This window comes from Myxocyprinus asiaticus, chromosome 33 (genome assembly GCF_019703515.2).
Source record: "Myxocyprinus asiaticus isolate MX2 ecotype Aquarium Trade chromosome 33, UBuf_Myxa_2, whole genome shotgun sequence".
NCBI lineage: Eukaryota > Metazoa > Chordata > Actinopteri > Cypriniformes > Catostomidae > Myxocyprinus > Myxocyprinus asiaticus.
In genome coordinates this window covers 38,325,358-38,344,782 of record NC_059376.1, presented here as the reverse complement: position 1 = coordinate 38,344,782, position 19,425 = coordinate 38,325,358, and the positions used below count along the sequence as shown (strand labels likewise).

The 19,425-nt window shown below is 45.2% G+C and overlaps 1 protein-coding gene across 1 annotated transcript in view; it reads right to left on the bottom strand.

Moving 5' to 3' along the window:
• slc6a8 (solute carrier family 6 member 8) overlaps positions 1 to 19,425 on the bottom strand; it is a 69,866-nt gene that overhangs the window by 30,855 nt on the left and 19,586 nt on the right. Inside the window, exons 2-4 of the mRNA XM_051669957.1 lie at positions 16,315 to 16,446; positions 15,500 to 15,764; positions 4,181 to 4,313 (exon numbers count right to left, since the gene is read on the bottom strand). Of these exons, the coding sequence (XP_051525917.1) occupies positions 4,181 to 4,313; positions 15,500 to 15,764; positions 16,315 to 16,446 (530 nt within the window). The remainder of the gene's footprint in view (positions 1 to 4,180; positions 4,314 to 15,499; positions 15,765 to 16,314; positions 16,447 to 19,425) is intronic.

Genomic DNA, 19,425 nt, shown 5'->3' with positions numbered 1-19,425 from the left:
AGACAAGCATTCTAGATCAAACCCATCACATTGAAGCACTCTGCTCAACTGTAATTATTCACAGACTTTACTTGACCTAGCAAAACTGTCTCCAGAATTCCTTGGGGAAATTAATATACTCTTAAAGAACAATACTGCCCATTTACGACAGAAACACGGATGCTATTAATGACATGTACGACACAGAGAGAACTTTCTGGATTTACCATGTCATTTTGACTTCTGTTTGAATATTCCTTGTCTCCTCCCCAGTCTAGAACTTTTGAGTGCAAAGCCACCAAACCATGTTGTTATGAGTAGTCCAAAGACACCAAAAAATGACAGTGAATCGAGACACTGATAAACGAAGTGAAACAATCAATCAATAGTGATGTGATTATCTTTGTATTCATACTATGTTTCTCATATCGAGACAAAATATGCCCCCTTTCTCTGCCTGTTCAGATATATTCAGATACTTCCACCTGACTGTTACTGTTAAACGAGGCATTGTCATTGTGACATCATATTAGAGGCAATGCTAAAGATAAAACAAACTTAACTTATATTTCTGTCTGTTCCTCACACTAAGCTATCATATGTCTTAAGAAGACTTCGAATATAGTGCATGAGTTGTATGCAGTGTTGGGTAGTTTCAGATTGCATGGAATCTGGCTTATGTAATCACTAAAATCAAGTTCTTGAAATAAGATTACTGTACATTGCATTTTAAAATGTGTAGAATCCGATTACAGCTACTTTTATGGATTACGTGATTACAGATTGATTGCATTACTAATCTCTACCTCTTATCCAGAGACATTTTTTATTTCAAAGCTGGATAAAAAAATAAAAAATCTAATCTCTGTTGCTAAATAACAACAATTCTCTTAAAATTAAAAATACATGCACGCTATCGTTGTTTTCCATCTTGGAATAGTGTTAGTTTTTGCTGTTGCTGTTTAATTAAATATTAGTAAACATGAAGCAAAAGGAGTTTTAACTTAATACATTTGGTACTTAACACATTTACAATAAATTATTACATTTATCAAAACATGCAATTAGTAATCCAAAAATAATCATATTAGAATCATTAGAATAATCAGATTAGAGTATAATATAAAATATTATATTACTAATTACAATTTTAGTAGTTTAATTAGTAATTACTGGACAAAAAAAACTTTTATGATACTTTTATGTTTTTTTTTGTTGTTTTTTTTGTCCTTTTGGAGCATGCAAGACATTGTCACTATGAACTGTCATTGTATGAAAAAGATCTGTGTAAAAATTCCTCCAAAATGTTCTTTTTGTGTTTTACAGAAATAATGACATAAATAACATAAATAGTAAATAATGACAGAATTTCTCTGTAGAGTTTTTCCTCCATCTAAAAAAATTCTTAAACTGTGCTCAGGTTGCCAAGAAATCAAAGTAGGCATTCAAAAGTCAGAGATTTCAATATGAACTCATCAAATTCTCCTTTTGTCCTCTCTGACAGATCTATGGTTCTTTGATTAGAACGTCTGGTAGAATGCTGCATTAAAATCAAATACTCCTTCTAAAATCTCCATTATCAGCTCAGATTTAAAGATTCAGCAGTCTGCTATTCTTTGAGTGACTATAATGATATATAAATAGACTTAAACTAAAATGACTGTCAGTAAACAAACATTCCCTGCTCTAATTCCCATGAAGCCTGTGATGGGGTAATCTGCCGCTTTGATTGGAGCCCCATAATAATTAATCAGATTCTGAATCAGCCAATTAGCTCAATGTAACACTGGCTTATTGTATGCGTGCGTGTGCCACTGTCTTGTGAATGAGCTTAACTTATTTCTTATTCAGAGTATCCTTCGTTTCCATCACTGAGAAACTGGAGGAAAAACACTAACTGGCAACTACATACAGTAGGAGTTAAACAACCCGGACATTGTTCCACTGCTCCACTGTTTACCTTCTTTAACAGTTTACTAGAAATGTTAAAGGGGTAGTTTATCCAAAAATGAAAATTCTGTCATCATTTACTCACCCTCATATCGTTGCAGATGCGTATAACCCGTCTAGGAGATCTTAGGCAAAATGATAAGGACTGACAATCTCAATCACCATTCGCTTTTATTGTATAAAAAAAACAGCATTAAACAGTCATCAAAATTTGTCCTTCTGTGTTCCACAAAAGAAAGAATGTCATACTGGTTTGGAACACATGAGAGTGAGAAAATGATGACAGAATTTTCATTTTTGGGTGAACTTTCCCTTTAAGCCCCAGTTTAAGTACACAAGAGTAATGCAGCAAGCTTTACAGTGTAGTGCAGAAGAAACACATGTTCGTAATGTGAGGTTGACCTTCAATACAGAAATATAGAGCAGAAATAAAATGAAGTTATTATATTACTAAGGGTTCATGCGATACCGCCTCCCTAAAAGGGAATATGGCTGTTGGCCATTTGCACAAGCGCCTTGTCACGTCTCACTGCAGACAATTGTCTCTGACCGACCAATCACAGAGCGGCTCCCTGACAGTGCACTTTGTAATATTTCCCGCTAGACAAAAATCTGCTCCACCTCACTTCTGCGCTACAGCAGTGGGTGGAGCTGTGTGAATCAAGGTGACATGAGAAAGTCACATTGCACTGTGTCATAAACAAAGTCAACCAAGGGACACTACATATGATGCAGAGAAATAAAAGTCCTTTTCTAGTTTATATGAATGTTTATATGAATGTTATGTGCAATATGAAGCAAGGCAAGATTATGTACGAACCTATTAAATGATCCAATGACCTGCAGAGTGGCTGTAAAATTTGTGGTAAAGCTTCAAATGTGATAAACATGTTTGGATTCAATTGGGTCAAGATCACATGAGTGTAAAAGACAAAGAGAGAGAGAGAGAGAGAGAGAGAGAGAGAAGGTTATTAACAGTGTTGGGGGAACAAAATGCAGAGATACTACTAACTTAACTACATTTTCAGTAGCATGACAGTAGCTCAGCTGTAGTCAAAACAGTTGTAATTTAGTAGCAATGTAGCTTTTTTGTAGTTATAATGTTACAATTTAATCAGGGCTCAACAGTAAGGATTTTGTCTGAAGGCCTGGCAGGGACAGTTTTTCCTTGCCCTGCAAACATTTTCAGTGGCCCCAGCACAAAAATGATAACTTTAATTTTTAGCAGCAATATTTATATGTGTCAGAAAAATATTTGTATATATTTCAATTAACATTATGTTTTCTACACATAATTTATTAGGGTTTTAATTAGCAATAATGGTAGAACTTATACAACTACAATGTAACTCCATTAAAACAATGAATTCATGCAAACACTTTTGATGGAAAACTATGGCATGTAGTGAAAAACATTACAGATTTGTTTGATACTTCCAAGACTACAACTCATATTGGTAATTTCATACCAGCCTGCTAGATAATGTTGCAATAGTCAAAGATGCTATCATAAACTGTCCCCTTTCTCTCTGATAGGTAGCATTGCAAAGTCAGATTCAGTCTAGTGAACTGGTTTATATGGACAGTTCATCTTAATAAACTGATTTTAAAAATTGGAATAGTTATCGAACCGATTTAAAGACTAGTATTTTTAATAGCGAAAAATGTAGTTAAATGCTGTCGTTCATCACTGTGTTTTTGAATCTATAAATTAGGGTTTTTTATTTTTTATTAGATGTATTTAGTGTAAATGTATTACATTTAAGTAGTAATGCTGTCACCCTAATTGAAATTGTTAATTCATTCAAAAACATGTATTGTTTTTGTGCCAGATAAATACTGCTCTGATTAAATTATGTAATCTGATAATTATATATTTTTAAAAAAAAACTTTAATTATCTTCAGTGCAGTTAGCTAATTGTGTTAGTAGCTTGGACTGTTGCTAACTAATTTTTTACAAGAGTAGTTCGACTGTAATTTAACTATTTTAAATTATTAGTAGCTAGTTTCAAAGTAGCTTCCCCAACACTGATTGCCAAGAGCTCAAGAGACTGTTATGTAATAAAGCTTAAGGTGTAGTGCGGGTATCTGATTCCCTGTGATACATGTGACATTGTGCTGCTTTCACCTGTGTTCACCTAAAACAGATTATGAACTTAGGGAGACAGACTAACAGAGAAATAGAAAGAGAGAGAGAGAGAGAGAGAGAGAGAGATACATACAGACAAAAAAAGAAAATGTATTCTTTACCTTTCCTGTGGATTTCACCCCCTTCCACACACAGAAGTACACCATCACCCAGACGGCAAACAGACACAGCATTAGTTCCCAGTTGATAACGCCTGTCTTGTCCAGCCCATCAGAGATGTTCAGAACCTTGTTCCTGAGACACAGAAAGATATTCATGAATAAAAATACAGTAGGCGTATACAGATCTAGTCCATAAATGATTTGTTTCATTGCATCTCATGCTGTGCCTTTAAGAAATTCCCCATTTTCATGTGAAATGAACAACAGAGCTTTGCTCCACTAAGACATGGGCTGCAGGTTTGCTGTCGGGTTCAGAATATTTTTTCAATAATAAACATTTTACAATTATATTGTGAGAGATTCATAAAACAATCTGCCCTGAGACGTTCTGTATAAACTGTTATGATCAAAAAGACAGAATCAGCTAATAAACTTTGGGATCCATTAGAAGTATCTGCGGAGTGGCAGGTGCTACACACAGCCAGAAAAAGCACAAGAATTGACTTTCATAAATTTTACTCTTATCGTTAGCCTTTCTAGTGGTTAGAAATAATAGTATCTATCCTACTTTCTCCTTATTTTCTCACAGTGACTGGGTGGACCAAGTTTCTGTACACCAAGTAAAAATCATTGATGCATATATTTTATAATGTTTAACAAGTTTCAAATGAATAATTTTTGCATCTTTAATAAATACTCTTTTTGGTCTGGGAAGGAAGTTTTTCATTCTGAATGTCACAGTGTAACATGTAGGTGCTGGACAGAATGACCCAGGAGCAGAGGTAACAGTTCCAAAATATTTATTCACAAAGTCAGCAATGCGCCACCGTGCAGAGTAGAGAGTAGTGTGTTCGTCAGTGGAGTGTGTGCGTCGTGGAAGTCAGGAGAAACTTGACAGAATCCTCCGTAGAAGCTAGGCGATGAGAGATGTCCAGCGGACAACAGCAACAGAAGTGTAGATTCCCAGCATGCGGGCATAGACCGGAATTCCTTCGTGGATTACCAGGCTGACCGGCTGCCAGAGAATCATTGATGTACCTGTTCATGATCTCCCTCTCAGGAGCCGAGTGTGAATACAGCCATGCCTAAGGCGGAGAAGTGCCAGGAAGCAATTCAATAGCACAGTCGTACGGGCGATGAGGAGGAAGAGTCACGAAGCAAGACTTGCTGAACACTGCCCTCAGATCAAGGTAAGTCGACGGCACTCCGGATAAGTCCGCTGGTTCATCTTGCAATGAAACACAAGATTGTATAGGGGAAACAGCAGAGTTAAGACAGACAAATAATACGGTGACAGATAATAAGGTCTCCAAGCAAGAACAGTGTTGGTTGTGCTTTACCAACCAAGGATGCCCCAACACTACCAGAGCTGATGGAGACAGGATAAGGAGGAATGACAACTGTTCCGTATGATTCCCGGAAATGAACGTGATCGGCTTAGAGAAATGAATGATGACAGACAGTGGTGTTCCGCTCAGGGTATGGGCGTTGATAGGTGGGAAGTCGCCATTTGGATGCTAATTCAATGTCCATAAAGTTACCCTCTGCACCAGAGTCGATCAAAGCAGGAACATTATGACAGGCCGATCCAAATTGCAGTCGAACCGGAAGAAGTGTCCGAAGTCCAGGGGATTTATCCAAAGGTGTTGCACTCGCCAGTAACCCCTCTCCTACCGACGAGCGATGTCTTTTAATGGACAGGCGGCAGCAAGGTGACCCGGGGCAGCACAATACAGACACGGCCCATTAATAAGGCGCCACTGTTTCTCCCTACGGGAGATTTAAGTCCTGGCGACTAGCATGGGTTCATGATCGGGTCGAGGTTCTGATGAGTTAGCTGGAGAGGCAGAGTGGGTAGGATGACCCGCTCACTGGTGCAGGAAGGGACACTCACTGGTGCAGACAAAACAACCTGGAGATGAACACACTCAAAAAAGTGGAGATGATAGTGGACTTTAGGAGGAACACCCCAAAATTGACCCCGCTCATCATTCTAAACAGCACTGTGGCAGCAGTGGATTTATTCAGGTTCCTGGGCACTACCATCTCACAGGACCTGAAGTGGGAGACCCACAATGACTCTGACCCACAATGATTGTGAAAAAGGCACAGCAGAGGTTGTACTTCCTTCGCCAGCTGAGGAAGTTCAACCTGCCACAGGCGCTCCTGATACAGTTCTACTCAGCAGTCATTGAGTCTGTCCTCTGCACTTCAATAACTGCCTGGTTTGGTTCAGCTACAGAGTCAGACATCAGAAGACTTTAGGATTGTCTGGACTGCTGAACGGATTATTGGTTCTCATCTTCCCACCCACCAAGAACAGTACACCTCCAGAGTGAGGAAAAGGGCTGGAAAAATCGCTTTGGACCCCATTCACCCAGCACACTACATTTTTGAAATGTTGCCCTCTGTCCAGCTCCTCAGAGCACTGAGCACCATAACAGTCAGGCACAAGAACAGTTTCTTCCCTCAGGCCATTCACCTTATGAACAGTTAAAACTGCCCCCAATACTCTCCATTGTGGCAATACAATCATGTGTATATTCAACTATTCATTCATATTTATATTTCATTTATATTCATTTGACATATCCTACCTCTTCTGCACAATACATTAAATCACCTTGCACATAACTGTATATCTGTATATAACATATTTGAACAACATTAATACACAGCTTAGTCTATTTATATTTATCCAACATACCCTACCTCTTCTGCTATACATTCCCTTGCATCTGTATATAACAGATTTGTATTTGTACATACGTATATATATATATATTTTTGTCTTATTGTGTATTTCTATATATACTTATATTTTCTATTCACTTTTTTTTTTCTCCCAATTTGGAATGCTCAATTCCCAATGTGCTTTTAAGTTCTCGTGGTCGTGTAGTGATTCGCCTCAGTCTGGGTGGCAGAGGACAAATCCCAGTTGCGTCCACGTCTGAAACCGTCAACCCGCGCATCTTATCGTGTGGCTTGTTGAGCGCGTTGCCACGGAGACATAGTGCACGTGGAGGCTTCACGCCGTCCACCGCGGCAACCACGCTCAACTCACCATGCGCCCCACCGAGAACAAACCACATTATAGCGACCACGAGGTGTTTACCCCATGTGACTCTACCCTCCCTAGCAACTGGGCCAGTTTGGTTGCTTAGGAGACCTGGCTGGAGTCACTCAGCACACACTGGATTCGAACTAGCGAGCTAGCGAACTCCAGGGGTGGTAACCAGCGTATTTTACCACTGAGCTACCCAGCCCCCAATTCTGTTTTTTTATTATTATCTCTGTCTTGTAGTTGTATTGTTTGTGCACTGGAAGCTTCTGTTACCAAGACAAATTCCTTGTATGTGTAAGCATACTTGGCAATAAAGTTCATTCTGATTCTTATTCTGATGATCAACTGCCATAGCAGGTGGAATACGTTGTCGATGGTGACGGTGACGTAGAGTGAGGTGTTGATCGACTTGAATAAACAAATCTACCAAATCATTGAATCGTGGAGGTAAATTCAATGAATAAATCTCATCCAGAATGTCATCAGAAAGATCGTGCAGAAAGTGATCTCTCATAGCGTGATCATTCCATTCACAAGAAGCAGCAAAAGTGCGAAACTCGATCGCGTAATCCGCAACCCGTCAATCTCCTTGAGATAGTCCAGACAAAATCCTCACCGCCTCCCGACCTTGAGCCGATCAAACACTCGGCAGAGCTCCGAAATAAATGTCTGATATGAAGCACAGTGGGGATGTCGGTTGTCCCACATAGCAGTGCCCCATTCACCAGCCCTACCGGTGAGGAGTGTAATGACACAAGCCACCTTCATGGTGTCTGAAGCGAACGTGGAGGGTTGCAACGTAAAGAACAGGGAACACTGTGAGATGAGGATTCAGCCTCACCTGAATATGGGGTAGGATAAGGAATGCGGGCTTCAAAACATCAGGAAGACACAGGCGTCGCGGGGGCTGGTGAGGAAACCTCCCAGGGAGATTCAGGAGTCTGAGATGGGCGGAGGTATTGCACATAGGAGGTGAGATCGGCGAGACGTGAGGCCATCGCCTCCAAAGCCCGGTTGTGGTGGCGATCTTATCCTGCTGACATCCCAGCAGAACTCCCTGCTGGGAGAGGGCGGAGTGAAGAGTGGAATCCTCTGCTGGGTCCATGTTGTGGCCAGGTTCTGTAACGTGTAGGTGCTAGACAGAATGACCCAGGAGCAGAGGTAACAGTTCCAAAATATTTATTCACAAAGTCAGTAATGCACCACCACGCAGAGAAGAGAGCAGTGTGTTCGTCAGTGGAGTGTGTGCATCGTGAAAGTTGGGAGAAATCCTCTGTAGAAGCTAGGCGATGAGAGAGCTGTCCAGCGGACAATGCAAGCAACAACAGAAGTGTAGATCCCATGCGGGCATAGATCGGAATTCCTTTGTGGATTACCAGGCTGAACTCAGCGAAGACTGGAAGGCAAACCACACCTGAACAACACGGGAAACCAACAGAGTGACAAGACAGGACCAGCTAAACAAAGAGAGTGAGGTTAGTACTCAACTTAGTATAACAATCTGGCAAAGAAACAAAGAAATTTGAGGGCATATGTAAGGAGTGAAATCAGGCTGGAACAGGTGTTGTTCGACAAGCTAATCAGTGGCATGATCGGAGCCGCCCTGAGAACAATGAATGTTCCCATGGAAACACAGATCATGTCAGTCGTGTGCGCCTGCGATATACGAGTGAGAGAAAATGACAAAACAAACAAAACAAACCTGCGGCTTACCAGAACTGTGACACACAGTATGTTTTCATAGTACATCAAAAGATCAAGGAATTGTGATCGCTCATGATATCACCCCTTTAAAACTAACGTCATGGTTACTGGTGTAACCTCCGTTCCCTGATGGAGGGAACGAGACGTTGGTGTCGATGTAGTGACACTAGGGGTCACTCTTGGGAGCCCCAGACACCTCTGGTCTTTGATAAAAGGCCAATGAAAATTGGCGAGTGATATTTGCATGCCACTCACCCGAACATACGGGTATAAAAGGAGCTGGTATGCAACCACTCATTCAGGTTTTACGCTGAGGAGCTGATATAAGGTCCGGCCATTTCAGCGGGTAGTTCAGCGTTGTGGCAGGAGGGACCAACGTCTCGTTCCCTCCATCAGGGAACGGAGGTTACACCAGTAACCATGACGTTCCCTATCTGTCACTCACTCGACGTTGGTGTCGATGTAGTGACACTAGGGGTCCCTATACAAAACGCCACAAGGCTGAACTGTGTTACGTGAACTGGCGGTGTGCGGTGGGCAGACTTGCTGTGTGCCTCATAGCCAGCACAACAGGTCGACACGTAACCTCCCCCAACACAGTTATGAGTGTCGAACGGCCCTTTTTGTGGACAAGTCGACTACCCAGAGATAGAGACAGGCTTAACTCAGTCGTGGCCTCTTTCCCCTTCTCTTTTTCCACTCCCTAAAAAAGAAGGGGGATTATCCGACTGGGCCGCCAGGTCTAGTCGGGGGGTGTCCCTCCCAAGGGGAGGACACCGCGGAGACCACACCTCGCCCCAAGAGAGGGGGGGATATTTAAGTGGAAGAATACATCACATGGTCTTTCCAACCATGTGGAGAGCCTTCAAGGTAGATCTTGCCCAATGAGGGAGGAGTTACTACAATATGGAGACTGGGGCAGAGGGGCTCTGCCCAAGGAAGACGCAGTTTGCCAACAGGGAAATGAATTAGCGGAAGATATAGATCGCATGGGGTTAGCCTTACAGGGAACCGCCACATGCGGAGCACCTACCCCAGAACCGGGCTCTTAGTTAGCGCGTGTACTGGGCCGGCAGCGAGTCTCTCCGAATACTCGACTGCCACAGGGCTCGGAGGAAGTCAACCAGGGAACAACTTTTGTGAACACTACTGGGAATTAACAGCACACGTCTTCAGCTCAAAAGGAGGTGGAAGGCACTATGTGCAAGCGATACACCCGGCCGGCTATCCCGGGCTTATCCGCTTGTGTTGCGTGCCACTACCTGGGATGAAACCGGTTCCACCCGGAGGTTGTAGAACCTTGCAAAGGTGTTGGGTGTTGCCCAGCCTGCTGCTCTGCAAATGTCTGTTAGAGAGGCACCTCTGGCCAGGGCCCAAGAAGCCGCTACACCTCGGGTAGAATGGGCTCGTAGCCCTACCGGGGGTGGCATGTTTTGGGCGAGATATGCCATAGTTATGGCGCTAATAAGCCAGTGGGTGATCCTCTGCTTGGAGACAGCGCTTTCTTTCCGCTGTGCACCAAAGCAGACAAAGAGCTGCTCAGAGACTCTAAAGCTCTGCGTGCGATCCAAATAGATGCGTAAAGCGCGCACCGGACACAGCAACGACAGGGCTGGGTCTGCCTCCTCCTGGGGCAGCACTTGCAGGTTCACCACCTGGTCCCTAAAAGGAGTGGTGGGAACCTTGGGCACATAGCCCGGTCGGGGTCTCAGGATCATGTGAGAATAGCCCGGACCGAACTCCAGGCACGTTTCGCTGATAGAGAACGCTTGCAGGTCACCTACCCTCTTGATGGAAGTGAGCGCAGTCAGGAGGGCAGTCTTCAAGGAGAGTGCCTTAAGCTCGGCTGACTGCAAAGCTCAAAGGGGGCTCTCTGTAGACCCTGAAGAACTACGGAGAGATCCCATGAGGGAACGAGGGGCGGTCTGGAAGGATTCAGCCTCCTAGCGCCTCTTAGGAACCTGATGATCAGGTCGTGCTTCCCTAAGGACTTACCGTCAACTGCGTCGTGGTGTGCTGCTATGGCGGCAATGTACACCTTCAAGGTGGAAGGGGACAGCCTCCCTTCCAACCTCTCCTGCAGGAAGGAAAGCACTGATCCGACTGCGCATCTCTGGGGGTCTTCCCGACGGGAAAAACACCACTTAGCGAACAGACGCCACTTAAAAGCATACAGGCGCCTCGTAGAGGGAGCCCTAGCCTGAGTGAACGTGTCTACCATCGCAGGTGGGAGACAACTTAGGTCTTCCGCGTCCCGTCCAGGGGCCAGACATGGAGATTCCAGAGGTCTGGGTGCGGGTGCCGGATGGTGCCCCTTCCCTGAGAAAGAAGGTCCTACCTCAGGGGAATTTGCCCGGGGTGAGCTGTCGCAAGGAGCGTGAGGTCCGAGCACCATGTCTGGGCGGGCCAGTAGGGTGCTTACCAGGACGACCTTCTCCTCGTCCTCCCTGACCTTGCACAGGGTCTGTGCAAGCAGGCTCACTGGGGGAAAATGCATATTTGCGAATGCCAGGGGACCAGCTGTGTGCCAGCGCATCTATGCTGAGGAAGGCCTCGGTCAGGGCGTACCAGATCGGGCAGTGGGGAGGATTCTTGGGAGGCGAACAGGTGCACCTGTGCCTGTCGAATTGACTCCAAATCAGCTGGACCACCTGAATGTGGAGTCTCCACTCTCCCTTGAGGGTAACCTGTTGTGACGGTGCGTCCGCCGAAGTGTTGAGGTTGCCCGGGATGTGAGTGGCTTGCAGCGACTTGAGGTGCTGCTGACTCCGTTGGAGGAGACGGCGGGCGAGTTGTGACATACAGCGGGAGCGCAGACCACCTTGGCGGTTGACATATGCTACCGCTGCCGTGCTGTCTGTCCGAACTAGCACGTGCTTGCCCTGGATCAACGGCCGGAACCTCCGCAGGGCGAGCAGAATTGCCAGTAACTCGAGGCAGTTGATGTGCCAACGCAGCCGCGGACCCGTCCAGAGGCCGGCGGCTGCGTGCCCGTTGCCAACAGCGCCCCAGCCCGTTTTGAAGGCGTCTGTCGTGACCACGACGCGCCTGGAGACCAGTTCCAGGGGAACACCTGCTCGTAGAAACAAGAGGTCGGTCTAAGGGCTGAAAAGACGGTGACAGACCGATGTAATGGCCACGCGGTGTGTCCCGTGGCACCATGCCCGTCTCGGGACTCGAGTCTGGAGCCAGTGCTGAAGTGGCCTCATATGCGGTGGCCACCGCCGAGGATGCCATATGCCCCAGGAGCCTCTGAAAAAGTTTCAGTGGAACCGCTGTTTTCTGTTTGAACACCTTCAAACAGGCCAGCACCGACTGGGCGCGCTCGTTCGTAAGGTGTGCCGTCAAGGAGACTGAGTCTAACTCCAAACCGAGAAAAGAGATGCTCTGAACCGGGAGGAGCTTGCTCTTTTCCCAGTTGACCCGAAGCTCTAGTCGGCTGAGGTGTGAGAGCACCAGGTCCCTGTGTGCGCATAACACGTCTCGAGAGTGAGCTAAGATTAGCCAGTCGTCGAGATAGTTGAGAATGCGAATGCCCACCTCCCTTAACGGGGCAAGGGCAGCCTCTGCGATCTTTGAAAAGACGCGAGGGGACAGGTACAGGCCAAAAGGGAGGACTTGTACTGATACGCCTGACCCTCGAACGCGAACCGCAGGAAGGGTCTGTGTTGAGGAAGGATCGAGACGTGAAAGTACGCATCCTTCGGGTCTACCGCCGCGAACCAATCTTGATGCCGGACGCTCGCTAGAATGTGTCTTTGCGTCAGCATCTTGAACAGGAGTCTGCGTAAAGCCCGGTTCAGTACTCGCAGATCCAAGATTGGCCGCAACCCACCGCCTTTTTTCGGTACAATGAAGTAGGGGCTGTAAAACCCTTTCTTCATCTCGGCTGGAGGGACAGGTTCTATCGCGTCCTTCCATAGGAGGGTAGCGACCTCCGCACAAGGTAGCAGCATTTTCGTCTTTCACCAAGGTGAAGTGGACACCGCTGAACCTGGGCGGATGCCCGGCGAAGTGAATCACGCAGCTGAGTCGGACGATCCGGACCAGCCCTCGTGACGGACTGGAAGGCGCAAGCCATGCGTCCAAGTTCCGCGCAAGGGGGACCAAAGGGACAACGTCATCGGATGTACCGGCAGGTGGGGCCTCGCGGCGGGGCGGAGCTCGAGGTGCCACACCACGTCGTGGCCGTGCTGAGTCCGAGGACATCGAAGCACTTACCTGGCTCCTTGTGACCACCCCCGGAACAGCCTGGGATGGGGGAGGAAGAGGCCTGTCCTCGTGACCCCTGGAGACTGTCACATCGGGGGCGGATTTGTGCCACAGCTGGGCGCTCAGGGCGGGAGACCGCCGCTGGAGCACCAACCTGCCAAATGGAGTGGTGGACGGTGGTCGTGATGCCAGCCGTACACACCGGATACATGACTTAGGGAACAAGGAAACCACTCTTGCTGAGCTCTTGAGTACTGTAGCCACTTGGGCATGCAGCGCAATTAAATGCAAAAGGTAACAAAAAGATGAAGATCTGCTTACCAGCTCCAGAGCAGCGGGTTTCGTTGTCCCTGGGTCGCCCGTCTCAAGGGCGCTTTGAAGCCTTTCACGGGTTCTGGGCAGCCGCGAGACGGGTGGCGTCTGCTTCCTGCGGTGGGCTCCACGCCGGGGCCAGGCCGAAGGGGCGGGCTGCGGTGGAGCCGGTGCAGTCACCGCAGGGGGACGCCCTTGGCGATGAGTAGATGGGGTGCGGGATCTTGAGCCGCACCGGGGCAGGATATGCCGGCTAGCATCCATCTACTGCTCTACCATCGAGAATTGCTGGCAAAGTCCTCGACGGTGTCGCTGAATAGGCCCGCCTGGGAAATGGAGGCAGCAAGGAATCGTGTCTTGTCGGCCTCACCCATCTCGACCAGGTTGAGCCAAAGGTGGCGCTCCTGGACCACTAGTGTGGTCATCGTCCGCCCGAGAGACCGCGCCGTGACCTCCGTCGCTCGGAGAGCGAGGTCGGTCGCCGAGCGCAGTTCCAGCATCAATCCCGGGGCGGAACTACCCTCGTGCAATTCCTTTAGCGCCTTGGCGGACTTGCAGGAGAGCCATGGCGTGCAGGGCGGAGGCGGCTTGTCCAGCGGCACCGTAGGCCTTGGCCATCAGAGACGACGTAAACCTACAGGCCTGGGGGCTTTGGGCACCCGTGCCAGGTAGCGGCGCTCTACGGGCATAGGTGCACCGCGAGCGCCTTTATCCACCGGGGGATTGCCGAATAACCCTGGGCCGCCCCACCATCGAGGGTAGTGAGAGCGGGGAAGCTGAAAAGATTGGGACCGGGCAGTAAAAAGTGCCTCCCGCGACCTTGTCAGCTCTTCATGCACTTCCGGGAAGAAAGGAACGGGGCGGGGCGGGGCGTGGCTTTGAGTGGCGCGCGAGCCCGGGAAAGCATGTCATCATCTCCGCATCAGCCTGTGACTGGGCGATCGACCCCGAAGGGAGGAGCCCAGCTGAGGCTTCCGACTGGACGAGCCCGCTCTCCGATGCTGCGCTAGAGAGCTCATCACTTTCGCGGGCTCCGAATAAGAGGTCAAACTCGCCGTGAGACGAGCCGGCGGACTCACCCGGAAGCCCGATCGGGGCAGACGAGCGTGCAGGGGAATGGGAGGTCCGCGGGGGGATACCCAGCAGAGGCGGTCCCATTGCGGTCCCCAAATCGCCCCCAGTGCTAGCCGCGCTGGCCTCAAACCTGTGGGTAAAAGGACCGAGGCGGGAGCCTCTGGGGTGGCTCGCTTTCTTATTAAGGCGAGCCGCGACCGCAACGTTGCCATGGACATATTCTCGCAATGAGAACATGACCATCCACGAACGCTGTCTCCGCGTGAGCAGTGCCCACACACGAAAGACAGTGATCGTGACCGTTAGAAGGCGAGAGATAACGAGCGCAACCAGGAATAACACACAATCGGAAAAGCATCTTTAAAAAGACGTTCCGTGTGTGCGCTCTTTTAGAGAAATATATACTCTTTTAGAGGGGAAAAATGCTCTTTCAGAAAATATACTCTCTAGTTTTTCTGCCGAAGCGCCCAGGGGCGTTCTCTGCAGTGCACCAGTGCAGAGGAGGGAGAAGCCGCTGAAATGCTCCGTCAGATCCAGCAGAGGTGAATGAACAGTAGTATTCAGCTCAGTGAGCATGACCGTTCGGCTCTGAAGAGAAAATCTGAATGAGTGGTTGCATACCAGCTCCTTTTATACCCGTATGTTCGGGGGAGTGGCATGCAAATACCACTCGCCAATTTTCATTGGCCTTTTATCAAAGACCAGAGGTGTCTCAGGCTCCCAAGAGTGACCCCTAGTGTCACTATATCGACACCAACGTCGAGTGAGTGACAGATAGGGAACTATATGCAGCTTTGAACTGTCAATCCCTGAGCTCTGTAAACTCAACAGATTTCCACCCTTGAGTGTCCTTCAAAATCGTGATTTTTCCTTGTGTAATCCAAAATTTGATATATATATATATATATATATATATATATATATATGAATGGCATAAAATAGCAGCAACTCACTCCCAGAATTCAATAATAGGGGAACGCCCATTGGCCAGCTCCTCGCACGTCATGTTGCCGAAGGTGGAATTGCCAATGGAGCCGTTTTGGCAGTCGGCGTGGCGGAAGATCTCAATGCATTTCTCTGTGTTCCACGGGTTGTCGCAGGTGGACCATGGCAGTGTGGCATTGAAGGACTTTATGAAGTAGTAGAAACCCCAGGCCAGCACCATAATGTAGTAGGTGTTACAAAAGAACACAATCACCATGGAGGCGAAGCCAAGTCCTACAACAAGCCAATTAAAGACAAACATGAACCAATATAAATATGCAATGTATTTAAAAACCCCATAAAATCAAAAATAGTCGATGTCTATTAGCTACCTATTATTGTAGTCCCAAAAGTTTACAACTTTTAGAAGAGACTAGACCAAAATCAGACCAAAACTAGACAATTAAAATAAGGGATAAACAGTTCCCGAGACATATATAACGAAAGTAAAAAGGGTCGATTTTGATTCCATCTTGGCTTTTGCATCTATTTATGTGACATACAGTACAAGCCTAATATGTATTTGTATTACTTGTGATGATAATGACATATACCGTAATGTTCAGATGCAAGTTGATGAGACCACAAAACATTATGTGGCTTTAATTGTGATAAAAAAAAAATATTTTTTTAATGTTACATTAGACATTTGTTAAACTAGTTTTTAAATCAAGGATGCATGGGGAATTATTTTTGGAGACAATAAAAACGAGTAGATGAGCATTACAGCTAAACAGAACAGACATACAGTATGCATCTCTAATTATCAGTATGAACAACAAACCTTTGAAAAGAGGTGCAATGTTCCACACATTGATGCTTCCGGCTTTCATGAACTGACCCAGTGCAATCTCCAGGAAGAATATGGGAATGCCCCCCAGAAATATGAACAACACATAGGGAATGAGGAACACCCCTGTGAAACAGAACAAGAGGGAGAGTTTAACGTTATGAGGACAAACACTTCAAAATCAATCCAAAGAACGATTCAATTAATTCTAGTCACGAGGTGTCATAATGTAGCATATACCAGTAAAATAATATACTTGAAACATAAACCGAGGTCTTACGATGTATTTATTACCAATTAACCCCCCCCCCCCCCCATTTTATTTATCATACATCAAAGCATTTTGTCTTATGATGCATATAGTACAAATTATACTCCACCCGCCCAAAAAAACAAAAATGTTGAAAGGTTGAGGTTGCATTTTACATACAGTATCTTGAAAGTATTATAACAAGCATTTTTTAAATGGGAATTATGATGCATTTAGCACCAATTAACCCAAACAAACGACGTAAGGTTGCATTTAGTGTTGTCAAAAGTACCGGTACTTCGGTACAAAGTCGGTACTAAAATAAAAAAGATGTCACGATACCAGTGTTTCTGTAGTACCTCTATCACAAAGCACCGATTCATTCCGATACACGCATGCTGTCTGACTGGCACATGACTGCTTTCAAATGCTTACACTAGACACTTATATGAGCATGTGCTCTGTTATTCCTTTTACACTGAAATGCACAATTAATCAAATTAAAATATTATGTCATAGGGTGATTATTAAACCACAAAAGGCTGCAATCTTAGTCTGCTTGAGCTGCTGGCTTTAAATGAAAGTGTGAAGAAGACCGCTCATACACAGGAAACCTCACAGACATCGAGAATCATTCACATTGTATAAGATGACAAAGCAGAGCACTTATCCACTGTAAAGCGCACAGCACATATAGACTATTTATTAATATAATTAAATCACAGCATTTTGCACTTTAACGACACTGGGCCATGTAGCGAACTGTTTAACCATCAGAAGACGTGAACCTTGCATCAAAATAAAAGTATGATTCAAAATAAAAGCTATACACCTGAAATTGAAGAAATAACAACAGAAATATATTACAACTGTATAGTAAAATGTAATATTCACTGTAGTAATATTAATAATAATAAATAAGTAAATAATAATGATAGTTTAGCAATATATCACAAGCTAGACTGCTGTTGTACTGAATAAAAGTCTAGTAAGAAATACAATGGCATTTTGAAAAGTAATTGTTCTATTTTTACTTGCTAAAAGTTTTAAGAATAATTATTAGACACAATTTTGATGATGAAATGAATTAACATTAAAACATGGAATTCTGGAAAAATAATTTAAAAAAAGGATTTGGGAAAATAAATATTTCAGTAGAGCCCTACTTTAAAATGCTTAAGCAATGCATTCCTAATTAAGAAACAGTTGATGAAAATGCATTTCTTTTCATTTATTATTTACATTGAAATGTAACTTTAAATAGGCTAAAGGAGTGTGTTAAATATCATATTAGCATATTCTTTGCTGTGGTAACAAAATTGGTATCGAGAACTGTGAAATTTCACTGGTACCAGTAACAACTACTGAAATTTTCATATTGTATCAACACTAGTTGCACTGTATACATCTTCAAGATATTACGACACAAGAGCCCATTTTGTCTGAGGGAATTATCTCCTGTTTGTGCACAACACCTTCACATGTTGGCAGGTCAGTTAGGATTTGACTGCTGCTGGACACATTAGTACTCATCATGGGGTCTGCACGGCAGCATACCATTGCAAAGGCAGCAATAAACCTTCACTTGTCTGATCTGAGATTGACGGTCACAGTAGCAGATTTGCTGTGGCTGAGGGGGTGCAGGTAAGGGGGCAGTTGGGTTTTCTCAGCGGCGTGATGCAGATTATCTACTGAAAACCACGATGGCATGCTCAGTGAAAGTTTTGATGATGTCACTTTTTAATCAGATGTGAGGTTGACTGTGGGGGAGGGACGGAGAATGTGAGAGACAATGTAAGAGAAAGAGAGGGATATAATGAAAAAGAAGAGCAGAGAGTAGAAATGAGTCAGAGATATGGAGAGAGAATGACAGAGCGGGTGGCATTATACAAAGTGACATTCTTTATGTAATACAGGCTCTGCTGGCTCGCCGCAACACCAGGGTTGCCAGGTCTGTGTTAAAAAACAGCCCAGTATAATCAAATAATCAAAACTATCCTAAAAACCTTGCCAAAAACTCAAAATATACCACTCCCATATTTTAGAATATGCAATTTAGATAGAAATAACCCACCTAAATAGTTTAAAAGAAGCCCAATTCAGTGTGAAAAATGTGGACTTGGCAAAACAGTCAATATGTCCCAATCAGAATAAACAGACAGCAAGCTAAAATAAAAATTTTTTAACAACAAATCCATATATCATTAGACCTAAAAGACGCTACTTCTCGTTTAAAGAATTTTGTAAAAATGAATATGAATGAACATGTTTTTTTAGGAGCTTGGCCTGGTCTCCAATTAGAAAACAAGAGCTTTTGTTAGATTTGTGCCTCAGAAAGAAGCCTAGGAAAATTGATCTGATACAGATCTCTAGACCGTTCCACACAGTGATAACAAATAGCCGTGTCTGGAAACATACCGTGACGTGAGCTATTCCTTGGCGTAATGGCAGCTATAAAATATGCATACGTGGGCTTGTGTCAAACAGCAGGAGAGAGGAAAGAGGCGGATTTGCAACAAAAGAGAATGCGAATGGATGATGTATGAGAATGTAACTACGGGTTAATGCGGGAACACACACACACTCTTCAGCGGAATAAGAACAAATGTGAGCCTCACACACACACACACACAGCGTTGCACGTACTGCAGTGGCTGACGTCGTGACTGCCCGAGAGAGGAGGAATCTCGTCTATGGAGCACCTGACTCTGCATCAACGTGTGCACATAATAAATCTCTGACATGAGGAACAAAAGACAAGGAATCTTTATCTCTCTCTCTTTCTTCCAGTCTGCAACAGTCAGCGTTTTATTGCTAATGGTGTCTGCTACTGCTATAACTCAAGTGGAAGATAG